Consider the following 26,851-nt stretch of genomic DNA (forward strand, 5'->3'; position numbering starts at 1 on the left):
AATACTTTGAAACTGGGTTGTTCCAATGAAAAATGAAGGGAAAATGTAGTGACATGTTTGGTCATTAATAAAAAGGAAAAAAAAAAAAAAAAAAAAGTCATGTTCCCATAACCAAGACAGCCTGGGACATTATCACTGGGAAGTCAGTGATGAGCGTCTCATTATTTGACAGCTGCGGGGCCTATACCGACTCAACAACAGGGATTTTGCATGAACTGACACACTGATCAACACTGTAAGTTTGGGTAGAAAAACAAAATAACCTTAAGCTTTTTTTTTTTTTTTTTTTCAAAACTGGCATTCCAAGTTAAACTGTTTTATTGAGACTAAACAGATCCTCCTGCTCCCAACTTCTGAGTGGTCAATACCACTTTTTGCCAAAAACAATAACAACTTTACCATGAGGAGAAAAATATCTGAATCACTGGATTTCTAATCTGAAATGAAGTGATGACTCACTGATGACCCACCTCAAAAACGGTTTTAAACAATCCAAAATACCTCACATATGACTAACTGATGCCTTTGGGATTATTTAGAAGTGTTTTTAAGGAAACAAAAAAATTGGATCAAAATCTCATTGACCCGTGGGTTCTAGATGTGGTAGTTTTTACACTGTTGTGTATTTGTGCATGCTGTACTGCATTTGCCCAGCAGTCACCGCCAAAGCATTCTGGGTATAGCAACGTGAATGTAAGGCTATTGTATTCAAAAATTACAAATATCTCCCAAAATACTGGTCCTTTCAACTTGTCGTTATTGCTAGTCTGTTCCTTGACCAAAAATACATAAGTATGAAAAACTGCAGCAGTCAGCTCTTTCCGGATTTTGTGTGAGTCTCCAGACACACATACATGCACACACAGAGGCCACTTGGCATTTATAATATAATGATAATAATAATAATAATAATAATAATAATAATAATAATAATAATAATAATAATATGAGGAATCTGACATATACTCCTTTAAAACCATTTCTAGTGAGTGAGTGAGTGCTTTAGTGAGTGCTTTAGTGATTTAGTGTGTGAGTGAGTGAAAAATGGAGTGAGTGGGAGACAACCAGGCAGGAGGTCAGGGAGTTTAGGAGTGAAGGAACAGACTGCTCTATCATCCCCGCCCAGACACCAATGGGATTTAGGGTGAGAGACAGTATGGAGCAATAGAGAGACAAATCACTTCTCTTGACCTTTGAGAGAATAGCTACATACAGTAATAATCCACTGAGGGGGAGTTGAGCTGGCCATAATATTGGGGTTTTTACTTTCTTTACAGAGAGGTACTCTCCCACCATTCTGCTGAGGAAGATAAGACTGGAAGGATGGGAGTCTTACCAATGCTGTGGAGTTCTGAATTTGAGCATGTTTATGTTTCAACTCTTAGTCTTAGAGCTCTTGTGATTATGTGAGAACTTGTTCATTTCACAGTTTAAAAAAATATCCTGGATGCCGCAGTGCACTACAAACGCTCAAATCAGTTTAAAGATTTGTTCCAGTTGGATCAAAATCTATCCTCGAGAGCTTTTGGCTGCAGCTTTTCTCTCTTAGCAGTTCACAGAGGTCTTAAAGACTGAAATTTTCACTCTGTGACTTCATTAAATCCTACCTAGTGCTATAATTCTTTTGTTTGATTCAGAAGCCACATTTTACTACATAGGACACATGGGCTATAGCCTGCAGTGGTGTGTGAGCAGTGTCGCAGCATTATGGGCCCTTAACTTTGTCATCTGCTACAGAAGAGAGGTTAGCATGATGGTGGAGCCTGTCACTGAAGTGTGCACTGCACTCTGATCTACATCGTTCTGGGCTCTAAGTGCTGCTTCATGCCCCGAGCAATTAAGGGCTGCTTCACTATAGTCTGCTACAGAGAAAGCTGAAAATGTATTAGTAGGAACAGTACCATTTCTGCTAGTGAATTATTCATCTTTTACATTACTGTGAAAATGACTTAGATCTTTTTGCAGATTGCTTGATTCACTTTCACCTGCAATTTCCAACTGCCAAGTCACTTGTGCTTTTAACAGAGCTCTTCCTTCCACTGCAGGACCACATATATTAACCCATAAAGACCCAGTGCTACTTTTACGGCAGTTCTCAAATGGATTTTTCTCTCTGTTTAACCTATCTTAGGCGATTTATCACCACTTGTTATAATATTATCCTCTGTATTTTGTATTTTTAAGTAAAAAAAAAAAAATCTGGTATTTTACTATGTTTTATTAACTAATCATGTAAGTGTTTATAAAAGCTCAGATGAAAGTTAAGGGCTATTATATCAGAAACTGACAAGACTGAAGAAAAAGTGACTTTTTTAGTAATTCCATGCAGTTTTAACACATAAAGACCAAGTGCTACTTTTTTGGTAGTTCCCAAATGAATTTCTCTCTATTTTTAACCTTTCTTAAGTGATTTATCAACAGTTATTCCTATATTATGCTTTATCTTTTGTATTCTTCAGAGGAAATAAGGTATTTTCCTATATTTGATTTATTGATCATGTAGATGTTCATAAAAGCTCAAATCAAAGTTGAGGATTTTTATATCAAAAACAGAGAAAATGCAAGAAAAGTGACTTTTTTTTTTTTTTTTAATAAAATATATCATTGACTGAACATAAAACCAAGTGTCTCCATCCACTGTCATTGACCAAACTCTATGAATTTTACTGGTAATTTAATGCTGTAGAAGATGACAGTGTTTCCACATTCACTACAATGCCTCTGAACATCCAAAGGGGTCATATCTGATGACCATGAAAAGATGACAAACTGCATTTTACAACTAATTATTTACATATATTGATAGGATTAGTGGATCAAAAGGTAATAAACAGTTTACATCAGTAGATACTTAAAGTCACCAGTGGATGTTTGGGTCTTTATGGGTTAAAAGTGGTTGCAGCCCTGTATCTGCTGGATAACCATCAGTAATTTCAGATAACAGAAAAGCCGTGTTAATATGAAACACTGGCAACATACAATCCTTTTGTTTTTGGTCTTTTCCCCTATTTTGTCATTGCCTTTGAATGTGTAGATTCCTGATCAACTGATGCCACCTAGTTTAATAAGTCTACACACTTCCACCAGACATTGCAGTCACTCACCTGTTTGTGGGAAATGCATCACCTTAAATCCTTATCTTTATCACACACATCTATTCAATATGAGGGGGAGTCCCTATCAGTTACTCACTAAATGAGGGTCTAATGGTCCACAGCTGACTGGGCAGGAGGCAGGGTGCCATACAGGATCAGATCGTACTGCATGTTCTATTGAATCTGAGCAGACCTGGATCAGTGGTACCTCATCACATAGGCTCATTAATATCTGCCATAAAGACTAAAATGACTCATGAGGTAGTAAAATAGCATCATCCTCTGTGAACGGTGTGCTGTACAACACAATCAATTTCAGGGGAGCAAATATACATGCCACTTTATTATTACAAATAATAAATGAACATTAGGCAGCTGGTAATGCAACCAATTTGTCTTTCTGAGGGCTGCTAATGGCGCAAAACACTCAATGTGAACTTATAGGGAAGAGCTTTGGATATTCTGGCACTTTCCATTAAAAACTAAAATGCAGTGTTGTAATCTTCTGGTGCAGCTCGTGCTGAAGTCAATGGTGCTGAAACAACAGCCAGTTCAATCTAATATCAATCAATCATATAAGATTGTGCTCACTGGTTGAAACTGCTGAGACACAGATTGTAGGGAGGTCTTACTGGTGATAAAGATACACCATGTGATATATGCAAATCCTGAGTTGATGTCCTACACTGGAAAAAATCAAACTCTTACCAAGTGTATTTTTCTCATTTCTAGTCAAAATATTTCATCACACTTGAAATAAGACATAATCACCTAAAAAGTAACTTTTCAGTGAGATATAAGAGCTTATTTTTAGACAATAGATCTTGAAAATCTTATTTCAAGAAATCTTACCTAGATAATTTTCACTTGTTCCACTGGCAGATTTTTTTTGCTGAATTCTAGATTTTTTTTTTTTTTTTGCTTAATTCAAGCAAAAAATCTCCCAATGAAACAAGTGAAAATCATCTTGGTAAGATTTCTCAAAATAAGATTTTCTTTTTTTTTTTTTTTTTCCAAATTTCATAAACCATATTTTATTCACAATAGAACATAGATATATGTTGAAACTGAGACAGTGTACAATATTAAGAAAAAATACGGCAAGTTTGAATTTGATTGCAGTAACATCGTAGGACACATCAAAAGGCTGGAAAAGTAAGCAAACCTAAAAAGAAATAGCTGAAGTATCCCAATCTGTCTTTAAATTGTGGAACAATTTCAGAATAATCTTCCCTTAGTCAAAAGATTCTGTGAATCTGTAGAAATGCCTGTGCACCATGACCAAAGATGTAAATCAGTACTGGATACATGTGATCTATGGACCCTCAAGCAGCACTGCATTAAAACCAGACATGATTCCATAACAGAAATCACAAGCACTTGTAGAAATCACCATCTGTGAACACAATTCATGATGCCACCCACAAAGCTCTATCATGAAAAGAAACTATATGTGAACATGATCCAGATTTTCAAGATCTATTGTCTAAAAATAAGTTCTTATATCTCACTGAAAAGTTACTCTTTAGATGATTAAGTCTTATTTTAAGTGTAATGAGATATTTTGACTAGAAATGAGAAAAATACACTTGGTAAGATTTTGATTTTTTTTCCAATGTCAATGTTTTTCCTTTTCCTTAATATCAGCCTGCATTGGAACTATTACAAGTGCATGTGTGAGTGCGTCACTTTAAATTCTTTTTGACCCTTTATGTGTCTAATGTGGACGTCCTTGTCTTTGCAGTTAATTTACAGCCTATGTTCATAAAATACACTTTCACAGGTTGCAGGTTCATGGACAGTGGACTGAGTGTGTGGTGTTGAATATCAGAGAGCTTAACTGCTAGTCAGACAGCTTCACCTTACCCCCACCCCACCCTAGCCCACCCCATCCCACCGTCATCTCTAATGAAGCAGATGAAATATTGCTCTCAGTGTCCAGAGTTTTTCTGAATGTGACATTAGTAGGAGCCACAATAAAGCTGTACTTCACATCCTCACAGAGACAGAGAGAAAAGAAAAACCTCAGGCTTTGTGTTCAGCATACATATTATAGTGTGTGTTTGTGTGTCTGAAAAAGCAAAGCAAGTAGATGGCTGGTTGGGGGGTGGGGACTGAGGAAAGCGAGAAACTGTGTGCATAAACATACACCCACACACATATACACACAGAACCAGCCTGTTTCCTCTTACGATTCAGTGGCTCAGACGTCGTAAACAGGATTTATGCCATTTAATTAAGCTTTTGTGCAATTACCTTTATTTACAGCTGCATGAAGAAGGCAATGGGGAACTCATAGCACTGTGAGCAAAACACAGAGATCGTAATTTCTGTCCTTTACCTCTCATTGTTAGCAAGATATGAGAACAACACTCCTGAGTATATAGGCTACATGCTTTGCTTGGTTGGGCAGCATATCAAATCAATTTCTCTTATGTTTAATTTAATTAATAGAAGTGATTTCTTTGAAGTTTATAGCCATTGACTTTGGATTATATGACTAATATATCAGTATTTTAAGAAGGAAGTCGCTGGTGACATACCCAGGGTGTACACCGCCTTAACCCACTGGCAGCAGGGAATGACCTGCAACCCCCTTGAGGAATAAGCAGTTCAGAAAATGAGTAAATGAATGAAAGTCTTGTGTCGTATCATAAAGGTACTAACTGTAACATGAAGTCTGTGGACCCTATTTGATGCCCTGACTATATATATTCCTCTGTTATTGTCATCTCTAATTAGACATTTTGCATTCCTAACCTGTTCTCTAATTAGAGAGCAAGTGCAAGCCTGATATATCCATTATGGTGATGTACTGTACTATCCCATTTCTTTTATACAACAACATAACAAATTGTGTCAGCTTTGATCTTTTAGTGCCATCTACTGGTTAAAGTAAAGTGTTTCAGCTTTGGTGAGTCCTCATGATACAGAAAATAAATCAAAACATGTGATTCTCAGTGCCCTATCTGTTTGCTTTGACAACAACAGAGCCCCCATTCTGACAACTGTTCCCGTTTCCGTGGTAAACCATCTGAACACATGGCAGTGTCTGTGTGTGCTGGCTCTCTACCATGTGGTGGAGTCACACAGACGCACTGTTTGAGTGTTGGCATTGTTGTCACTCCACAAAAACATGATTCCATGTAACTAGGCATTCTAATTATGACAACACTGTGGAGTTTCTTATGAAATACATCAACTTGTATTTAATGCGAGATATGAAATTCTTTCATCTGTCATCAGGTGCAAATATGAGGCGATTTTTTATATATATTTTTTTAATCATTTTTTTTTACTGACATTTTTTTCTATGTTTTTTTTCTCCAGTTCTCACACTGAAGTCTCATTTCTATGGCTGCAATGTTTGGCCAGGAGAGGGCGCTTTACCCACACTTTTCCTCTTACAAGGGTTAGATACTGAATGCAGACCAACAAGTCATAACACATTTCTGCAGTTTTTCTCTTTTATTTTTTTATTGGTAAAATTCACTCCTCAAATAAAATATATGTCATGATATAATCCATTTTGCCAAAAGTAACCAGCACTGCCATTGTTTCACCAGAGGCATCCTGCAGCCACCTTTATATATTTCTATCTACCTCAAAGTACACCATAATTTTTACGGTAAATATTTGCCGTCACTAACATTTTTATTGCACAGCGGGTCTGTATCACTCTCACTTCATATCAGGCCGTGTCCCAGCCTCCTAAGAATAGCCTGCTGTTTGCGTTTTTGTTTGCGCATCATGCCCTTTCATCAACCCTTCTGAATGGGATGGGACATGAAACTAAGCTCAGAAATGCAACAAACCCCTGAGGCACCACGTCTGAATGCAGAGCTTTACTTCTCATTATGGTCCTCATAAAGAGGCTTTTGGATGCCTCTGGCCTGGGGAGGTCCATGGAGAAAAGTCAGAAAAAGAGAGCGAAAGAAAGAAAAATGAAGAGGCAGATAGAAGAAAGAACAGAGCAAGACTGGCAAGTCTGGATTTGCCAGTCACAAGACAAACACAGCACCGATACAAAAGACTCTATCTAAAAACTCTATCATGAAGTCATAAGGGATCATCAAGTATTAGTGACCTCCTCAACTGTTCTGCAGTCAATGAAAAAAAATGGATATATAAAAGTAGTTCCTCTCTAGCATACGATAAAACCAGTTGGATCCCTGTTGGAAGTTAACCTTTATGTTCTCTGAGGACAAAAACCCAAGAGCCACACCAAGTATTCTATTCTTTCCAATTCAATCCTACACCACTGTGTATTCTATTTTTAATCTCCAAATCCTCTGGTGTGTCAGAGGATACTCTTGTCTGGGTATATACCTGGTGACTGAGAGCAAAAATTTTCAAGATAATAAAAATAAAATAAGGGACAAAAGACATGCTTTGCAGCTGGAGGACAAGGTGTTCAGAGGAACACAAGCTACTAAAAACAACAAATGAAGTACTCCTGAATTAATTGCAGAGCAAGTTTTACCCTGAAGCAAAAAACTATCCCTGCTACAACGATTGCTGTTGGTGAAAGTACAAGCTCTTGCTGCAGGCCCTTTCCAGTCAAACTGAGATCTGTCTAAACATCAGCATCAGGATGAATATGGTGAGTGTTGGAGAGGCCACAGGGTTCAGGTGGATAAAAGCTGTAGCAGTAACAGTGTTGTAAATGCCTTTAAATCTGAATGTGTGTGAGAAAATCACAAACTGTGCAGAAAGAGTCTTTTTCAATAACTTAGGTCAGTAAAGCTCATTATAGGAGACAACTGGCTGGAAAATCAGGATCACAGACGCTGCTTTACATTCTATTAGTACAGTTAAATAAAGACCAGCTTGTTTCTGGGATGCATGGGTTAAAAGTATTACATGAATATCCTTTCCCATCTATTGGCTTGTCCTAGATTTCCCTACCTGCAGTGCCCTTATTTTCACTGTGGTGTCTAATCCACCATCCTTCTCCCACTTAACACAAAACAAAGCCTCCTACAGTGTTACTCGAGGCAGCCCATGGGAGTTGCTCTGTTGAGACCCAACTTCATCACATTGTAAGTAACACAGTTTTTATGACATGCAGGATACGAGGGAAAGGATTAAGTCAGATAGATAGCAGAAACTCACCTCTTGCCCCAAAGCAAGCATCCGTTGATTTATTACACAATCTGTTCTATAATCTAAATTTATTTTTGCATTATTCATGCTTGAATGTACCATACTTTTTCAGAGGGATAATTTCCTTATTATGAAGCTGCTGAATGATATAAAGAGCTTCACAGGAAAGAGGTGCATGAGTCATTTTTTTTTGTTTTTGATAGACTGCCACTGCTGGAGTGATTAAACAAAATGTTGCCAGAATGTCATTGTGTGATTAACTGCCACTGTCATAATTCCCCACATTTTGTGTGATGGAGGCACAGCTGATGAAAGGGCACTGGGGATTGATGTGGCCCAAACCAATCCAGTAATTTATGATAGCGCTGACTGTAAACCAATACTGATTTCTAACTTAATTATTATGTCAGTGTACCTGACTTATATAGTTTTATTTCTCTCTGAGCAAATAAATGAACAAAATGTGGTTATGTTTATTGATTCCTGACTACATTTGCTGTGAAGGAATATTGCAAATATCTTTATCGGATCCACAATGGACAGGTTAAAGTATTATCATAGTCAAGATTTTCTATTCTTGCTTTTTTTTAACTTGTGGGAGTTTAACTTTTTAACAATGACACAAGCATCACAAGTGTCATATTATACAAAACCCAAATAGTCTCAAAATGGCCACTGTTTATTACTGTACATTATCTAGAAATTAAAATAAGATTTAGGTATCCATCCCATATTTTATGTGTGGGTTACATTTTTTACTCTTTTGAAAAGCATGGAAAATTATTTTTGATATTATTTACATTAAATGATTGTTAAATCAGAATCAGAATCATGTTTATTGCCATATAAGTAAACAGGGTTGACATTACTAGGAATTTGCTCCTGTGGTTTGGTGCAGAGAACATGAAGTAGATAAGAAGCATGCAGTAAAGAATAAAATAAATAAACAAGTAAGATGGAGTTATAATGGACTATCAAATTTTGCAAAAATATTCAATATATAATATACAGTGTGAAAAAAACCAATGAGTCGGAGTGAGGTATAATGGTATCGGTTATGGCTCTGTGCAAATAGTGCAGGTAATTAACAGTGCAATCTTAATCAGCAGGTGGATAAAGTGACAATGCAGTGTATTTGGTGTTAGTGATATTAAGAGTTCTGGAGTTTAATGTGCAAGAACCACCTGACACATACAGTGATGCAGTTTTCAGACCCTATTCAGAGCTCCACACAGTTATAAATCCTAGGAGGAAACTGGAACATATATGCTTTCAGTGGATTCATGTAGAACTAGCGTGTTGACCCATGGGGGTCTGTGGGTTCTAGATATGGTAGTTTTTATGCTGTTGTGTATTCATGCATGCTGCACCGCATTTGTCCAGTAGTCGACACCAAAGCGTTCTGGGTATAGCAATGTGATTATAAGGCTATTGTATTCCAAAATTACTAATATCTCCCAAAATATTGGTCCTATCAACTTGTCGTTTTCACTAGTCTGTTCCTTGACCAAAAATACACAAGTATGCCAAACTGCAGCAGTCAGCTCTTTCCGGATTTTGTGTGAATCCCGAGACACACATACACACACGCACACAGAGGCCACCTGGCTTTTATAATATAGATGTCAAAGTGAGAAAGTCACTTATTAGTCACCAATACAGATTTAAGACTGACTTATAAAGAACATATTCATAGTGATGGCTGACAGGCTATTCAGTCTCTTCAGCGAAATGTCTTACTCACTTTGAGCCCAGGTGTCCCAGTTTTCCCCCGGTACTTAAACACAGCATGCACTTACTGATCTATGTGGAGCTGAGAAATTGAAGAGTCTCAGACCTCATACAAATAACACAAGAATCCCTGTGCACATTTTATTTGCAAACCATAATACACATTTGTGACCAAATATCTCTCTATAATCACATCAGGAAACTATGTTAGATATTAGACTGTATCACAATTTCTGCAGTCTGAAAGAAACAGCATATCTTGAGAAATATGGCAGAGAAGTGGACTCTTTATCATGGATGCCATGCTGTGTTTACACACTGCTGTGTATACACTAAACAGGCTGCATCAGCTACAGGGAGCCAGATCAAGCAGAATTAAACAACAAGCACCTCACAGGGGGGTAACTCAGGTGTTTATAGAGCACAGTCATCCTAAGTAGGAGCTTTGCTTAACATGGTTCAGATCAATAAACACATAGTGTGTTGCTAGGCTCTTACACTCCAGAGATTGTCATCGTTGATCTAACTGCTCTGGCATTTGTCGTCTGTTTCACATGAACGTTCACATGTATGGACATTCAGCTCTGAGGAGACATACTAAAGAGGCTGTCACTGCTCTCATTACTTCAAAAACTCAAATATGAATTATAAAACTGGTTTGCATTGTGCATTTTAGTAAACCTGGATATACACTGCCTGGCCAAAAAAAAGTCGCACATGCAAAATTTCACTACATCACCTTTGGTTTTGATTACAGGAGACAACTGTGACATTTTTTGCCACATAATGCTTATGTAGTGTCACAATAAGGTTCATAATATTTTTCCATCCATAGTTGCATTCATTTTTGAATTGGACCGCTGCATCAAGTCTTCATCACATCCCAAATTCATGTGTGTAAATGACAACTCATCCTCCCTGAACCACTCTGTCACAAGCCTGATGACCCTAATCAATCCTGGCATCATCCAATCTTTTTGACATTAAAAACATGAGAGGCTACTTATTGCATCAGTTAGAGTTAAAGAACCTGTTACAGCTGAAACATTCTTAACCACTGCAGTACTTGCCCATGGAAGGATCTGAACTATTTGCTTAGTTAAATCCAGGCGGTTACTTAATTTTGTCCAGGCTGTTTATTTAACTCTAACTGATGTAGTAAGTAGCCTCTCATGTCTTTAATGTCATAAAAATTGGACAATGGCAGGATTGATCTTCAGGCTTGTGACAGAATGGTTCAGGGAGAATGAGATGTCATCTTCATATAGCCTCCATAAAGTCCAGACTCTAATTTGGGATGTGATGAAGACTTGACACAGCAGTCTGATTCTCCATCATCAAAAATAAATAAATTAATTAAATTAATGCAACTATGGATGGAAAAAATATTATGAACCTTATTGTGACACTACATCAGCATCATGTGGCAAAAAAAGATGTCACAGTGAATATCTCCTGTAATCAAAACCAAAGTATGTGCAGTCAACTATTGCATATGCGACCTTTTTTTTTGGCTGGGTAGTGTATATGTGCTGTCTGTGAAACATTCACCCTTTTGCAGATGTCAGAGGTATAGGGAAAAGTCAGTTTTCTATACATCATTGGCTTGTATTCCAGTTTATTGTAAATCACAAACATGCTTGATGCCCTAAAAATGAACATCAGAGAAATCCTGGAGGGAGAGTGATGATGTCACAGAATAAAGGGGGGTGAACCACAAAGACAACATGTCTGATTATTGGAGCTTTACTATCCTCTCCAGGCTTATTCTCTATCCTGATTCATTCTTTATTGATGTACACAGAACAAATATCCTAAAGGGATATATCTGAGTATTACAAAGAGATCTTTGTTGTGTTTGAGGGATTGCTCTGTTACATTTAACAAACAGATACGCTGAAAGACTTGCCTGTGAAGACCAGCCTGTGAGAATTAAGTAAGAGCCTTGAATCCTTCGCGTTGTCTTGATTTCTCATTTTGTCTGACAACAGTATTGATCTCTGCATCCTGTTATAGGGATTCTACCCTATATCACTGATGGGAAGTTGTTTCAAATCACATTTGCTGTGAACAATGCCTATATAATGCAGAAAGGGAATGTCAGGCTGAACTGATAAATGAACTTTAGCATGTGAGACCAAGTTATTTATTAAAATAAAACCTTAGGTGTGAGATGTGCACAAGAAAACCAAACAGACAAACAAACAAACAAACAAAAAAACAGCTAATGCTTAAATTACAGTTTTTTTGTAATGTGCTATTGTACATTTTGCAGATCAGAAATTAAATGCATACAAGCAGTTTCTCAGTATTTTGAACAACCAGTGAATGCTTTAGCAGATCTTCACAATAGCTTGTGTAAAACTGTTTTTACACAATTTACTGCTATTGTGATGTTGGTCAAAATATGTTAAAACATAATATATAAAATAATATCTGCTTGAGTCTTTAGATCTAGAAGTATTGTCAAGAAGATTTTATAGGTTATGTCATTTTTTTCCCCCTAATGCCTTAAATTGAATGAAAGTGGCATGTGAAGACATTACAGCAGCCTCCTAGAGAGGATGACTCTAACATGCAAGATGATACTTCCCATGCTATATCACTAGGGATAATATCAGCTATGACGTGGACAAAAATCTGTGGCGTGACACACAGAGACGTCAGGATGAGTAAAGACATAATACTGTTATTTGCAAGTATAAAACCAACTGAATGATTCCTATTGCTGTCTTTTGTTTTTTGTTAGTGTAAATGTGTAATATGGAATAACAGGTCATTACTCTGTGCATTGCAGTGCTGTAAAAGTCTTGCAGAAAAGCAGTATGGTACAGTAAAAGCTTTGACTCAGATCCAATGTCTTCTGATCAAACCTCTATAAGCATGAAATGTGTAACTATGTTATTCTGAAATCGCAATGCATCACAAACAGTTTCACCATGAGCCTTGTCAGTTTTCCTTACAGTAAACGGTTACAATGATAAAATATCTATACATTTAGACTACCTTGCTCAACAATGGCATAAGGACTTGTCATTCTAATGGTAGTAATAGTTTCATTGCAATAAATATCTGCTTTGATACATAAACTGAGTATTTTCTTTTCTTTTTTTTTTTTTTTTGTAGCAAACTACACACTTCCTCATGTGATCTACTGTGTTTTGGAGTTAGCACACATTGTTTTGAGAAATGCACTTATTTTTGTGCAAAACTGAATAATGATTTATTGGCACACTGCTGACCCCAGTGGCCTGACGTATCAGTGCATGGCAAAGTTTTTGGACAGATGGACGGATGACCAACTGATGACAATACCCTGCGGCCAGTGTGGCTGAGGGTAAAAACTGTGATAAAATTCGAAGTATAAATGCCGCTCAGTGTGCAGTTTGAACCTGATGTAAAAAATATCTCACATTAATATTCATTCATTCATTCATTCATTATCTGAACCCGCTTTATCCTCACTAGGGTTGCAGGGGTCGCTGGAGCCTATCCCAGCTACTTATGGGTGAAGGCGGGGCACACCCTGGACATGTTGCCACACATGTCACCTAAATATATTTTTATTTATTTCAAGTTTATTTGATGTACTTTGCAACTGAGAAATAAAATATGGTGTGCCATCACACACTTTTGTAGCATTACTGCAAATACACTGTTCCGTGTGTTCAAATAAATTTCCTGGCATGACATATGTGTTAGAAAAGCACAAAAACACAGGCTGCTGTCCTGTCCTCTACATGGGAGCACATGGTGCGCTGCTGTGACAGTCAGCATTGAACATGTCTTTGGGGATGCTCCATTATTTACACTCTGCCTTCCCGTGGCCCCGATGAGACATGACAGGAGCCACAGGAAGCTCATGAATTAAACAGAGGAGCCTAAAAGCACAAGGGGAGGGTACAGGGTGATGTAGAGGCCTGGGGAGACAGCAGAGCAGTGGGGCTGCAGATTGCACGCCGCCACAGCCTGAGGGGATGATGGGAGGTGCGGAGGGAGGAAAGGACATACAGGGACAGAAGGAAAGAGATGAGAGAGCTGAGAGGAGAGAGGTTTTGTTAAAGGGGAAGCAATGCACAAGTCTGGCATACAAAAGTGCCAACAGTAGCAGGAATGCCAAAACAATAAATAAAAATTAAACGGAGGATGCAAAAAGACAGATATGTACATAAAAAGGCAAAAAGTAACTGTTTTAACTGAGCCAGAGATATTAATCATTGACTGATATATTAAAAAAAAACAAAAAAACAAAACACACACTCAGGAGTAAAGATGATGTCATGCATTCAGCGGGCATTTATTGTGGTGTGATGTCTCAGCTGTTGCTCAAATAAGCTGGACAGTGAGCAGCTTCTGGTGTCAGCCTCCATGTCCGGATAGATGGGATAACCTCATTTAGACTGTGACTCATCACCTGATGCACCAAACCAACACACAGCAGCTACAGGCAATAAAATACTCAGGCAATACCCTTCCTGTTTTAGTAAAGTGATAAAATTTGACTAATGCCTGCTGAGGTCACACACATGATTGACGGTGATTATTTTCTCGGGGCTGTGCATACTTTTCATGTCAGAGTAGGTTTCTGTTCTGCGCTATATGCATGTTGGGTGCTTATGTTAATGCTACACACCACCATTTGTCTCAGGATTAACCCATGATGCAGATTAGTGTGTGTAATATCATAAAATACAACAGCTAGATAAGACCATGCCCATATGTAGTCACTGTTCTCTCTTCGTGTTTCATTTAAATGCACACGTTTACACAAGTACGTGTTTTATGAGTCTGATATTTGTAAGTAACTTTTTACAGGAAGTGCCTCAAATGACAGCCTCTTTCATTGGTCCCCAAAGAGCTGCTGTCCATCTCTCATGACATACCCAGACGGGAAAAGGAACCGCCCAGACCAGTGGTGCCAGGGTGATATCATCTGATCATCAACCTCAAATATGGGCCCAGAGCCATACAGTGCATTTTCATATAGTGGAAGGTCTTCATCCTTCACTTTCTCCTTTTATATTCAGGGCATTTTTTTCTCCAAATATTGATCCCACAGAACAAGTGAAATTGGCTTGTCATATAAAATGGGAAGTTGTGAGCATTATATGTCTGAATGGGTGCCAAGAAAATTAGGCTTATTAACTTGAATCAGTAATTTTTTTTAAACCTCAAGTTGAATGTAGCTCCTCTTATTGATGCAGTCCATTAGTTGTAATAGTAGTCTGTCTGTAGAGTATCAGTTGTCATTCTGCTTGTGCTTGAGTGCTCTTAATTCCCTCCAGAGCCCATCTGGATGGGCATTTCTAACAATATGAGGCACCGAAATGCAAAATTTTGATAGAATTGTCACACACACTAGACATTTAGATAATCATTTCAGTTGTTCTTTAAAGGACATGCATTCTTGATTAGAGGTTGTTGTTAACTTACTGTAACAATGACACTCAAAAGCATTAGCATACCTTTTTCAATCACAGCAATATTTGCCCTGCCCCCCAAAGGGCAGGCAAGGGGTATTGTTTTTGGTTCAGTTTGTTTGTTTGTTTGTTTGTTTGTTTCTTTCTTTCTTTCTTTCTTTCTTTCTTTCTTTCTTTCTTTCTTTCTTTCTTTCTTTCTTTCTTTCATTCATTGGTCACACTCTAGCAGCAAAACTATTGGTTGAATTAATACCAAATTGGGTTTATATATTGTCAGTGACCCAGAATAGACCTCATTACATTTTGGGAAAAGTAGGTCAATGTTCAAAATTCTTGGGAATTTTTGAATCTTTTTTTTCCCCCCATTTCCCCCCAACATTCAAATGTTTGTAGCAGCAAAACATTCACTTGAATTCATACCAAATTTGGTTTATAGATTGCCAGTGACACAGAATACATGTCACTACATTTTGGGAAAAGTAAGTTAAAGTTCAAATTTTTAATGAATTTTTTAAATCTTTTTTTTCCCCTTTACTTATAATGGGTGAAATTTCAAATGTCTGTAGCAGCAAAACTATTGGTTGAATTCAAATCAAATTGGGTTTATAGATTGCCAGTGACCCAGAATAGATGTGGTTACATTTTGGGGAAAGTAGGTCAAAGTTAAGATTTTTATAAATTTTTAAAATCTTTTTTCTTCTCCCATTTACTTGCAATAGGCGAAATTTCAACTGTCTATAAAAAAAATCTAATTTGTTTCAATTCACTTCAAACTTGGCACATATATAGAGGCAACTGATATGCTGACATCACCATGTGCAAAGACATGATGACATCAGCTGAATCGACGCCAAAATAAGCTACAATACGTGCAAGGGGCGGGGTTTGTTGTGCCTGGCATCGTTTGTTACAACTGAAGAAATAATAATTAAACAAAAATAGGTCTAACCATGCAAATGAGCATCTTTAACCAAAAGTTCTGTTCTTTTTTTCCTCCCATATCACCTCACAAACATCAGGAGTCTAAATGTGTGCTTGAGGCTGGCAGTCGGGACAAATTGAATTATATGGTTCCACTGTTTGAAAAGAATTCCCATCATACATTTCGAAATCTGATTTTTCTTTCCCCTGGATGTCTGCGAGGGCTTCTGTCTGTGTACGTGTGACAGAGAAGGACAGAAAAGTAGAAAAAGTCATTTCTTCCACTGAAGATTTCTTCGTCTGCGTATCACCCAGGGTGTTAATTGCACATTTATTTCTGAAAGTAAAAGAAGAAGAAAAAATAGGACGATGCTTCGCACATTATTTAACACCAAACCTTGGTGCAAGAGAACGTTGATGATAAATTGTGCTATGTTTATTAGAGTACAGATAATGCCATTCTTAACTGATGATGCCACTGCCATGGATGTCAGAAAAACCATAAACAACTCTAACCACATACATTTCCACTGGGGTTTATCACCTCTCAACCTGTTAACTTTCTACCGAAACCATATTTTAGTTTTCTCTAAAGGAGCTGCTCATTTTCTACAACCATCCCTCTCTGAAAGTGTGACTGAGGGGTCCATGTGTTCTACACCCCCCTGCCCCCATCTCAACACCACTCTGTCCATATGTGCATTCAAGTGGCAGCTGCAAACTCCCCCACTTGCCCTCTTAAAAAAAAAAAAGAAAAAAAAAAGAAAGTGAAAAACAGCCCTCTACACCTCTTTTTTTGGCCACATCGTGTGACTGACTGTTGTGGCTGCTTGTCTTGGAGAAAGGGAAAAAGAAAGGGCTTTTGGTGCCTAAGAGTACACCACTTTTGTGTATAGGCTCTTTCAGCAGCTAACTCTCCTTTCTGTAATTATGCATTATTTTGTAATTAAATAGATACATGAATGGCTCACATGTGCACAGACCACCACATGCACAACCTACAGTTACACACTAATAAAAGCACCACAGTAACCTCCCCATCTGCCTTCTCTAACTCCCTTTGGGGACTGCAGGAGGTGTAGAACAGCAGACTGTTCCATAGCCTGCTCAACACATTAGTAACTCACTGACACATGGAGGTGGGGTGGGCACATATTGTACACGTTGAGGCAATGCCAGCGGAAGTCTCATCCGGCACCAATTACAATATTACAAGACAAGTGGGCAGGCAACGAAAACAAACGCAAGAATGTGCTGCACACAGTTACATTTATGCAGCAGTCCTCCTGCTTTTTTCTGTCTCTGTTTTACATACACTACACAACACAATAAAATGTCAGCTCACGCACACACACAGAGTGACAGACGGACCTGCTGTCACTCCTCCAGCATGACACCTATCTTGTCCAAAGAATGAACACAAGCTAAGCAGACTGTGTTACGAAGACAAGATACAATATATTTGAAAATGGCTCAAGAAAAAGAACTTGTTTTACTTGTTTGCTTGAAAAATGACAAAAAAGACAGAACCAACAAAAGCATTGTGTGATGAAAGCATGAAATTTAGATGTTATGGCTACATAATACCAAGCCTTAATCTGGGCAACACCTTCCCTGTGTGATTCCATGCAGTTTTAACATATAAAGACCCAGTGCTACTTTTTTTAGCAGTTCCCAAATTAATTTCTCTCTAATTTTTAACCTTTCATAAGTGATTTCTCAATGGTTATTCTTATATTATGCTTTGTATTTTGTATTCTTCAGTGGAACTCAGGTATTTTCCTATATTTAATTTATTGATCATGTAGATGTTCATAAAAGCTCAAATCAAAGTTGAGGGTTTTTATATCAAAAACTGAGAAAAGGGAAGAAAAAGTGACTTTTTCAGTAAAATATATAATTAACTGAACATAAACCAAGTGTCTCCATCCACTGTCATTAGTGAAACTCCATGGGTTTTACTGGTGAATCAATGTTGTAGAAGATGACAGTGTTTCTACGTTCACTACGGAGCCTCTGAGAGACCAAATGGGTCATATCTGATGACCATGAAAAAATGACAAACTGTATTTTACACCAATTATTTATATGTATTGATAGAATTTGTGGATCAACAGTGATTTAACTTTTTATATCAGTAAATGATTTTGGTTGCCAGTGGATGTTTGGGTTTTTATGGGTTAATGTAAAGTTTAAAAAAAGTACAATTTATTTATATAGCACTTATCACAAAGAAACCTAATAAAAGAGCTGTACAGATTAAAAAGATACAAGACAGCAACACACAAAAAGAAGTGCAAAAATATGAAAATTCTAAAATACCTGATAAAATTAAGGAATGCCCACAAAAGTAATAGCATAAAAGTGCATCTTGAGACGCTGATGTGAAAAAATAATATCATGTAAACTAATGTTGTGTTATTATCAGCAGAAGCAACAGCATGAATGAACTTTTTTTTAAAAACTTTTTTCAGATGACACTAAAATTTTCATGTCGCGCCTTAAAATTCACATAAATCATTAAACTTCGAGTATCTGGTTGACGCTGAACATGGCAGGGCAAGTTTCCTTAAGTCCCATGAAAGTAATATTGGGAAACCAGACCCTCTACTCTAGAGGACTGCATCCATGTGTCACTCACTCCCTTTTTAAACTTTTATGCTAATTCAGTGAATTATTCACTTTAGTCCTGATGTGATCTATGAAGTATCCACCGATTGAGCTGAGGAAGAGTGCAAGTGCACAAGTTGGCTTTTTTCAGTGATGCAGAAACTCTGCGCCTATGTGCAAAATGAGTATTTCACCTCTCACCTTTACCACTTAAGCACTTGGATGAGATAACACACTGTTTCTTGACACTTTATAAATGGCTGCCAAAGGTCCGTGTAGAAAAAAAAAACTGAGAGGAAGTGTACGTGCATGTCTTGTGTGCCAAACCCACTGACACGTTCCAGTTTATCTCTAATGTACGATGTACACTTTCACCATAACCACACAGGATGAAGACTAACCACCTCTCAAGTCATGTATTAAGAAGCTCTTGTGTGAATGTGCAGTTTGCTCACTCATAAATGGCAATGAAGACAAAGGTATATATTTTTGTTCAACCCATTGCAATCAAGAGACAATATTCACATGTGATAATCAAGTTATGTTCATTATTTTCTAATAGTTATTTACAAATCCCATAAAAACACAGGGGTATTACTGCCTCACATCACAAGCGACATATCAGTGAGAGCATAAAAAACATCATTGTCTTTAAAGCCGTAGGAGGGTGGAGATTCTCCCATGTGCTGTCTTTGAGGCCAATGACGTGTTATGATAATGTGACAATGAATATGGATGAGAACCCTCAGTCGACACCCAGTCACAATCCCATGGTACTCAAATCAGTGCCCGTTCTCATATCCGACAAAGCAGTTATGGTGAAACAGAGCAGAACAGCCAGGCTGCCCTGTCGCTCTCCTTCACACACTTGTGCTCCCTTTGGCAGTCTGTCAGTGCCAGCCCTCCTTCCCAGAGCACACAGAGGAATAATATAATGAAGACAAAGATACAAAGATGGACACAAAATCACAGAAGAATTCATGGAGCAAATACGCAGACAGTCTGACATATAAAAAGTGAGACAGAGGATGAGCACTGCACAAAATGATTTTTAAGAAAGTAAAAAAAAAGACTTATTTCTAGAACATTTACTTATTTCAATAGAAAAAAGCTTGGCAAGAATTTTTACATAAGAAAAATATTCTTATGCTAAAAAAATATATCTAACTTTTTCTTAATAAGATTTTCCAGCTAATATCAAGCCGGCTTTTACTAGTAACTTGGTACGGCAACATTTTGCAAATTATCCCAGCAAAAGATCAAGATTGTTTTCCTTATTTTAAAACTGAAACCACTTGCACAATTTCTCAATTTAAGAATCTTAAGAAATGGCAGCAACTAACTTTTTTTTTTTTTTTTTTTTTACCAGTTATTGTTGTTTACAGGCTGGTTGGAGCAGTCATTTTCAGCCCAATCAAGAGAATCAAATGCTTATTTTAAGATTTTTTTTTTTACTTGTTACTCTTATTTTAAGACTTAAATTCTTATAGCTAGCTCAGTCAGACTATCAGTTCGAGTCGATTCCTCATTTAAAGTAATTCTGTCTTAAATGAGTGTGATTTTATTTCTTGTACTAAGCTCTGTTTACTAAAATGCTAGCATTTTTGTCTAGTTTTAAGGCACATTATGTTTTTTTAGTTGATAGACTTTTTTTTTTGCTTGTTTTAAGTATTCTAGCCAAGAATTTTTTTTCCTACCACATTGGCAGATTTTTTTGCTCAATATAAGAAAATTTGACCAGATTTAGGAATTTTAGGCCTATTTCTAGCAGGGCATTTTTTGCAGTGAAGGCCAATATGAAGCTGGTCCTCCCATTTTCTCAGCTGCATCTTTTATACAGTTTCATTTCTCTTTATTGTAGGAGGATAACAAAGCCACACATGGACATAATCTCAGTGGTCCATATCATACCAACATGTCAGGCCAAAGGAGGGGTTGTTACTACTGGACCTAACACCAATGATGCCTAAGGCTTGATCTCAGCTTCACTTGGCAATGATGGCCTATACTGAACAATGACCAAGCTGTTACACCACATTAAGAACACACTTGAGAGCGTCTTATGTGCCTAATGAGGATGCTTAAGTGTATGACTGCAGCTCATGGTATGTTTGTTTGCGTGTTTACAACTGGGAATCTGAGTGTTTCATCTGAAAGGCTGTTGTGGTTACATGTCAAGCCAATGTCAGCCTTGAGATTTTACAGTTCACTAACTTTCTGTGTCACAGGACTCACAGGGATACCAGTGCTTTACTGGAGAACACAGGCATCAGCTCACTGTGTGACCCACGGGACTGCAAGGTGGACCTCCTCCTGAGTGGCTGTATAGTTTTTCACACCCAGGCTCATCCATTTCTGTCATAGCCCATCTCAGGGACCATTTGTCATTAGCCAAGCACTCAGAAAACAGAAAGCAAAGGGAGAAAAGAAGGACACTGATAGGTTGTCCGTCACATTAGATCAGAGAATGTTCCAAATCAGCAAAAGTTCAGATACACTGATCAAGAACGACATTACATGGACGACAAATTAAATGAAAAACCAAACAAAGAGTGTCAAAGAGTGTTGTTCTGTGTAGTCTGAACCACTTCAGTGCACTTTAGCATCATGCTCTTACTCTAATGGAAAAAGGTACTACTACTTATCTGATGATTGTGTGGAAACGATCAAGTGGGTTGAGATCTGTGAATGTGAACGGCTATACATCCAAATCACATCTATCTATCTATCTATCTATCTATCTATCTATCTATCTATCTATCTATCTATCTATCTATCTATCTATCTATCTATCTATCTATCTATCTATCTATCTATCTATCTATCTATCTATCTATCTATCTGTCTGTCTTCTAAGCAGGCATAGAATACAACAAAGAGATGTGGAAAAATATTCTTTTCTTTCAGTGCCAGTTGCTGTAAGACAGATCAGTATGGAGGTAGAGTGGTGATGGCAGCTGCCCTGAGGGCATTACTGGAGATGATGGTTGGTGAACAGCAGTGGCCCACTGCTGCAGTCACTCTGAAAACCCTACTAGGTCAAGGTTGGCCAATGGCTGTTACCATGGAGGTTAAAGAAACATCCAAACCATACAATAACAATAATGGCTTTTAACAATTTGCAGAAAAAAATTTCTTTGCTTTTGATCTTTTTCCAATAAATATTATCATTGCTTTAGGGTAGTTAATTGGATTTGGACACACATTAGACACACTGACGGCTCATTTTAAGTCTCTGGAAGGATTATTCTTGTCCAAATTCACACAAAAATAGCTCTTCATCAGGACTGTCAAAACTCATTTTAGTTCACGGGCCACATACAGCCCACTTCACTCTCATGTGGGCCAGACCAGTAAAATAATAGCACAATAACCTAAAATTAATGCCAATTCCAAAGTTTCCTCTATATTTTAAAGTGAAAAAAGTAAAACTACATTCTTAAAATGTTTACATCTACAATTTATTTTTTAAAAAAATGGGAATAGCATGAAAAACCATGAACAACCTGAAATTTCTTGAGAAAAATAAGTGCATTTTTAACAATACAAAGCCTCTGCTTGCCATTTACACATGTGCATTATAACTTACAGATCACAGTGGATCTCTAAAGGCACAAAACATTTAGTTCAGGCATAATACTGATAAAATTGCATTTCCTTCTCTCAAGACATTTCAGGTTGTTTATATTTGTTGAGGTTATTCACACTTTTTGTGAAAGTATAGTTCGTAAATATAAACATTTCCATGTAATTTCATTTTTCTACGCTAAAACAAAGAAAAACATTAGCAGTTGCTATTATTTATAGGTTTTAATGATAGTATAACCTATACCCCCCAATATCACTTCAATACCAACAGCATTTGCAACTATATTGCAAATATGTAAATTTGTATACTATGTACAGAGCAGGTCATTTAAATAACAGCTTCTCTTTTATATTTCCTGTTCCACTCGGTTCCATGTTTCTGCCTGTCTTTCTGCTCTTGTATTTTGCTGTTATAAACACTGCAATTTCCCCACGATGGGATCATTATCTTATCTTATCTTATCTTATCTTATCTTATCTTATCTTATCTTATCTTATCTTAACTTACTGGTCTGATCTGGCCCCTGAACTGGAATGATTTTGACACCTTTGATTGTTAAAATATCTTCAGTGTAATTTTTGCTCTTAATAAATTCATCTTTGACACCCTACTGTATTCAGATTCATAGACTTGTGTTAAATCTTCACTTCAAGTCAAATATTTAGTCATCAATGTGTAGACTCGAGGGTGAACATTATACAACATATCAGGATGTCAAACTAAAAAAGTTAAAGAAAGTAAAGTACAAAGTAAAGTAACAGGCTTTACAAAGGTTATATTGTGCAGTGGTTACAATATTTCTGCATACATGTACTGAAAGCAGACCTTTTGCTCTTGTAGCCTACCTCTGTGATGCTCTGAAGATGTGATGTTGATTTAATTCCCACTTCTCACAGACTCACTGATCCAAGATGTCATGGATTGATCCGGTGCCTCTCTGTGTTCACTTGGCTCTGCCTGCTGCTCGGTGACTGAGAGGAGTGGGAGAGGGAGGGGAGAGAGAGAGCAGCAGCAGCAGGCAACCACCAGCCCCGAAACCCAGAAATAAAGGCGAACTTAGCCTGTATACGCAAGAAAAATGTATATGGTTTGACGGCATGGTAGTTCGCACAGAATTAAATATCGCCTCGGGGATTTAAGCGATAAGACTGGGTCGTTTGTGGACTCTACTTGAAACGGCTTGAAACTCTGAAGGAAAGAAAACAACAACACTGGAAAAAGACGGGGATTACACACAACAGTGACAATAAAACAACACTCCCCGACAAGTGGACTGCCTGGTGCCGAGGGTGAAGTCCGAGCAGAAAAACAGGAAATAGTGGTGAATTTATGTTCTATTTGATATGTTTTCAATGTGAGTTCCCATATAGTGTTTCTTTGTGAACTTTAAACTTGGGAAACAATGAAGACATAGCGAGCAAAAACTCATCAAGTGTCTCGAAGCTGCTAGCCATCCTGCTAGCATTAGCTTTGTGAATGCGAAGTGAAGCTAACGCCCGCTAGTGCAGTCTAATAAGCTAAGTTAGCTTGTCGGCTAACGCTAGCTGACTGGCTAAACACGTATTAGAGAAACTTTTGGTGTTGTTTCCCCGGAGCCCAAACACTGAAGGAGCGTTATAGGAACAGAGGGGAAGGGCAGGCTCCCTTCTGGACTTTTTCCCCTCTACATATTTCCATAAAATGATGGCTGCGGAGGTCAGCAGTGAGGATACGAGCACGGTCACGACAGGGACAGGGGTGGCTGGCGGAGGAGGCCCGGAGACGGCCCCTTTCCCCTACTATCCCAAGCCTAACAGAGTGCGAGTTCCTGATCTGGGACAAGGACCAGCACAACCCTTCCGCCAACATTCAAACACATCCCCGGACTCACTCCCCGACATGAGTATTATCTATCCCATATCTGCTGGGGATATGCCCGGACCAGTGCTGTCCGCAGCAGGGAGTGGCGGAGGAGGTGGACATTCAGCTTTCCAAGGAACAGGCATAGGGTCCGTGGGAGGCAAGTGTTATTCTCCCACTTCTGAGGGTCCGGCTGCCAGGATTTCACCCACATCGACAGGCCCGGATGGGCCCTCTGTCTTCCCCCCACTGCCACCACCTCCTCCCCCTCCTCCAGGCTGTGGGGGCACCATGGATGAAAGCGACATGCAGGATGGACCGGAATATGAGGAAGAAGAGGTGGTGTTCCCACTCTCTGCGCCTCCCACGAACCAGTAAGTACCAAGAAAAGAGACCGGTTCACAGACACCTACAAAAGGACATTTTCAAGCATCCTGTACTTTTTCACGGGTTGTGTGTTGGAAGTTTACTGTATCACACTCACCACATTTTCCCCCACAAATAGCACCGACCCTCTGTGGCGAAATGACTAGTGCTTGCATATTAACATAATATTTGCAGAGCTGCAACTGTTATTTTTGTTCTGAACTTATTTTAACAACCTTAAATCGAGAAACGACTCATCTAGAGTAGGCATGCCAGCTTCAATTATTTATTGTTATTAAATTGAAACAATATTTCATATACTTATATTGTTAACGATATTATTATTGGTGTTGTGTTATTACAAAGTAAAGTAGTGTAAATTGGTGAGAAAACATTCATTGTTTAACAGTCATGTATCACAAGCAGTAACCTATTAATAAACTATAAGCGCACATAATTAGATTAATTAACTAATTAATGACGCAAAGTTGTTGCAGAGCATTTTAACTAGTTAGGAAACAAGTTTTTGCAACTCTTGCCTGCTGAACTATGATCATAGTTTTCAGTGTACCCACAGTGCAGACCTCTAAAGTCTGAAGTTAAAGTGAGAGACTAGACACTGGAAACAGCAGCACAGGTTGACCTGATATTCAGTGGATGCACACTGCAACACTGTTGGGCCACTATATTTAGTACAGTGTATATTCCTAATTAGTCAGTGCTTAATTCTGATTTATTGCTCAGCCATTACACAGTGTAATTCATAATCTAGAGTGTGGTTAATAAAGCCTTTTTGGCTGACTTGCCATAGCTGGTGCAATTTCACACCTGCTCCGTGAAACACCTGTTATTATGTCCCTGCAAAAGTAGCTATTATTTTTTTCAGTCAAGTGTTATGTTCTCTCAATTAAAAGGCTAAAAATGGCTCTTGCTGCGTATAATAGTATGAACATGGTATTAAGCTAACACCTCAAATATCTATATTTTATGAAACTATCAGGCATCCACATAAGCACATCTAAACCCATGTATACTGCTGTATAACCTAAATAAGGCCCTCCCATTTGTTATAGTCTCATTAGAGAAGTGCTGAGCTTTGTCATTTCTGGTCCTCATACTGTGAGATATGGAAGTGAGTGGGCCGGGAGTGTGGATTCAGCTCTTATTTTAGGAGCCACCCTATATCTCCCTGTCAGATTACAGTGGAAAAGAAGGTGGGCATTTCACCATTCTTGTCTGCACTGTAATGAACAGCTCTAAATGGAATTAACCGCACTTGAATCTGAGTGCTTACATATAGCACTACTGTAGGAGTAGTTTTGCCAAGGGAATACTTCATGGGTTTGCACAGACATTCCAGTTTATCAGCTTGTAGGGTCACCAGCAAGGCAGAAGAACAGTTGTCATTTTTGCATGAATAGCACTGATTTTTCTTGGAACGAACTGGTTTCACAATGATAGGCTTGTTGTTAAATGTTTAGCTGTCACAGTCATCATCATGCATAACATTACACATCGGTAGGAGTCAAAATGAGTTTCCTCACTCTTTTCTTACTCTCAGATTCTTTCCTTAGCTGAGTTGTGTAAGTTACAAGCTGTTCCTCTTTTTGGTTTTGTGGTTTAGGTGAATTGGTTGCAGCGGTGATGAATGCAAAAGATACTTTGCCCACATTTTGTCTAGGGGTTCAGTTGTTATTGGCTTGACATTTCCTAGTAGGTGTTGTAAAGGCTGTTACAGTGTCTATAAAATGAGGATCAAATGTTATGGCCCTGATAGACATAGATGTTAGTCTCCATCCCAGAGTGCAGGTTGTGGTTTTGGTCTATTATAAGGATAGTGAAATAATTATTATGTTCTTTTACAGTTTTCTTTATTTCAGTGAATATTGTAGGATACATAAGATATCTTTGAAATTGTTTTTGTCACTAGGGATTTCTAACCAGCCCACATCCAGCTAAAAGAAGATTGAGGTCAAATACTGGATGACTGTATATGTGTGTTAGTGTGTAATGTGTTTTAAGGTGCTGCCATTGCCTTGTAATGATGACCCACTTAAGACTAGGGTCTGTTCTTCCTTTAGGATGTAACACTGATCTAGTGTGCTAGACAGGACTGTAATGTTGGACCTCAGTGAACTTAGTGACTCACACAGTTGTGCTGTCTTGAAGATCAT

The 26,851-nt window shown here is 38.0% G+C and overlaps 1 protein-coding gene across 1 annotated transcript in view; it reads left to right on the forward strand.

Annotated features, from left to right (window-relative positions):
• Positions 1–24,152: 24,152 nt before the first annotated feature.
• The window catches only part of rasa1a (RAS p21 protein activator (GTPase activating protein) 1a), a 32,720-nt gene continuing 30,021 nt past the window's right edge, over positions 24,153–26,851 (forward strand). Inside the window, exon 1 of the mRNA XM_030143087.1 lies at positions 24,153–24,685. Within this exon, the coding sequence (XP_029998947.1) occupies positions 24,153–24,685 (533 nt within the window). The remainder of the gene's footprint in view (positions 24,686–26,851) is intronic.

This window comes from Sphaeramia orbicularis, chromosome 9 (genome assembly GCF_902148855.1).
Source record: "Sphaeramia orbicularis chromosome 9, fSphaOr1.1, whole genome shotgun sequence".
Taxonomy (NCBI): domain Eukaryota; kingdom Metazoa; phylum Chordata; class Actinopteri; order Kurtiformes; family Apogonidae; genus Sphaeramia; species Sphaeramia orbicularis.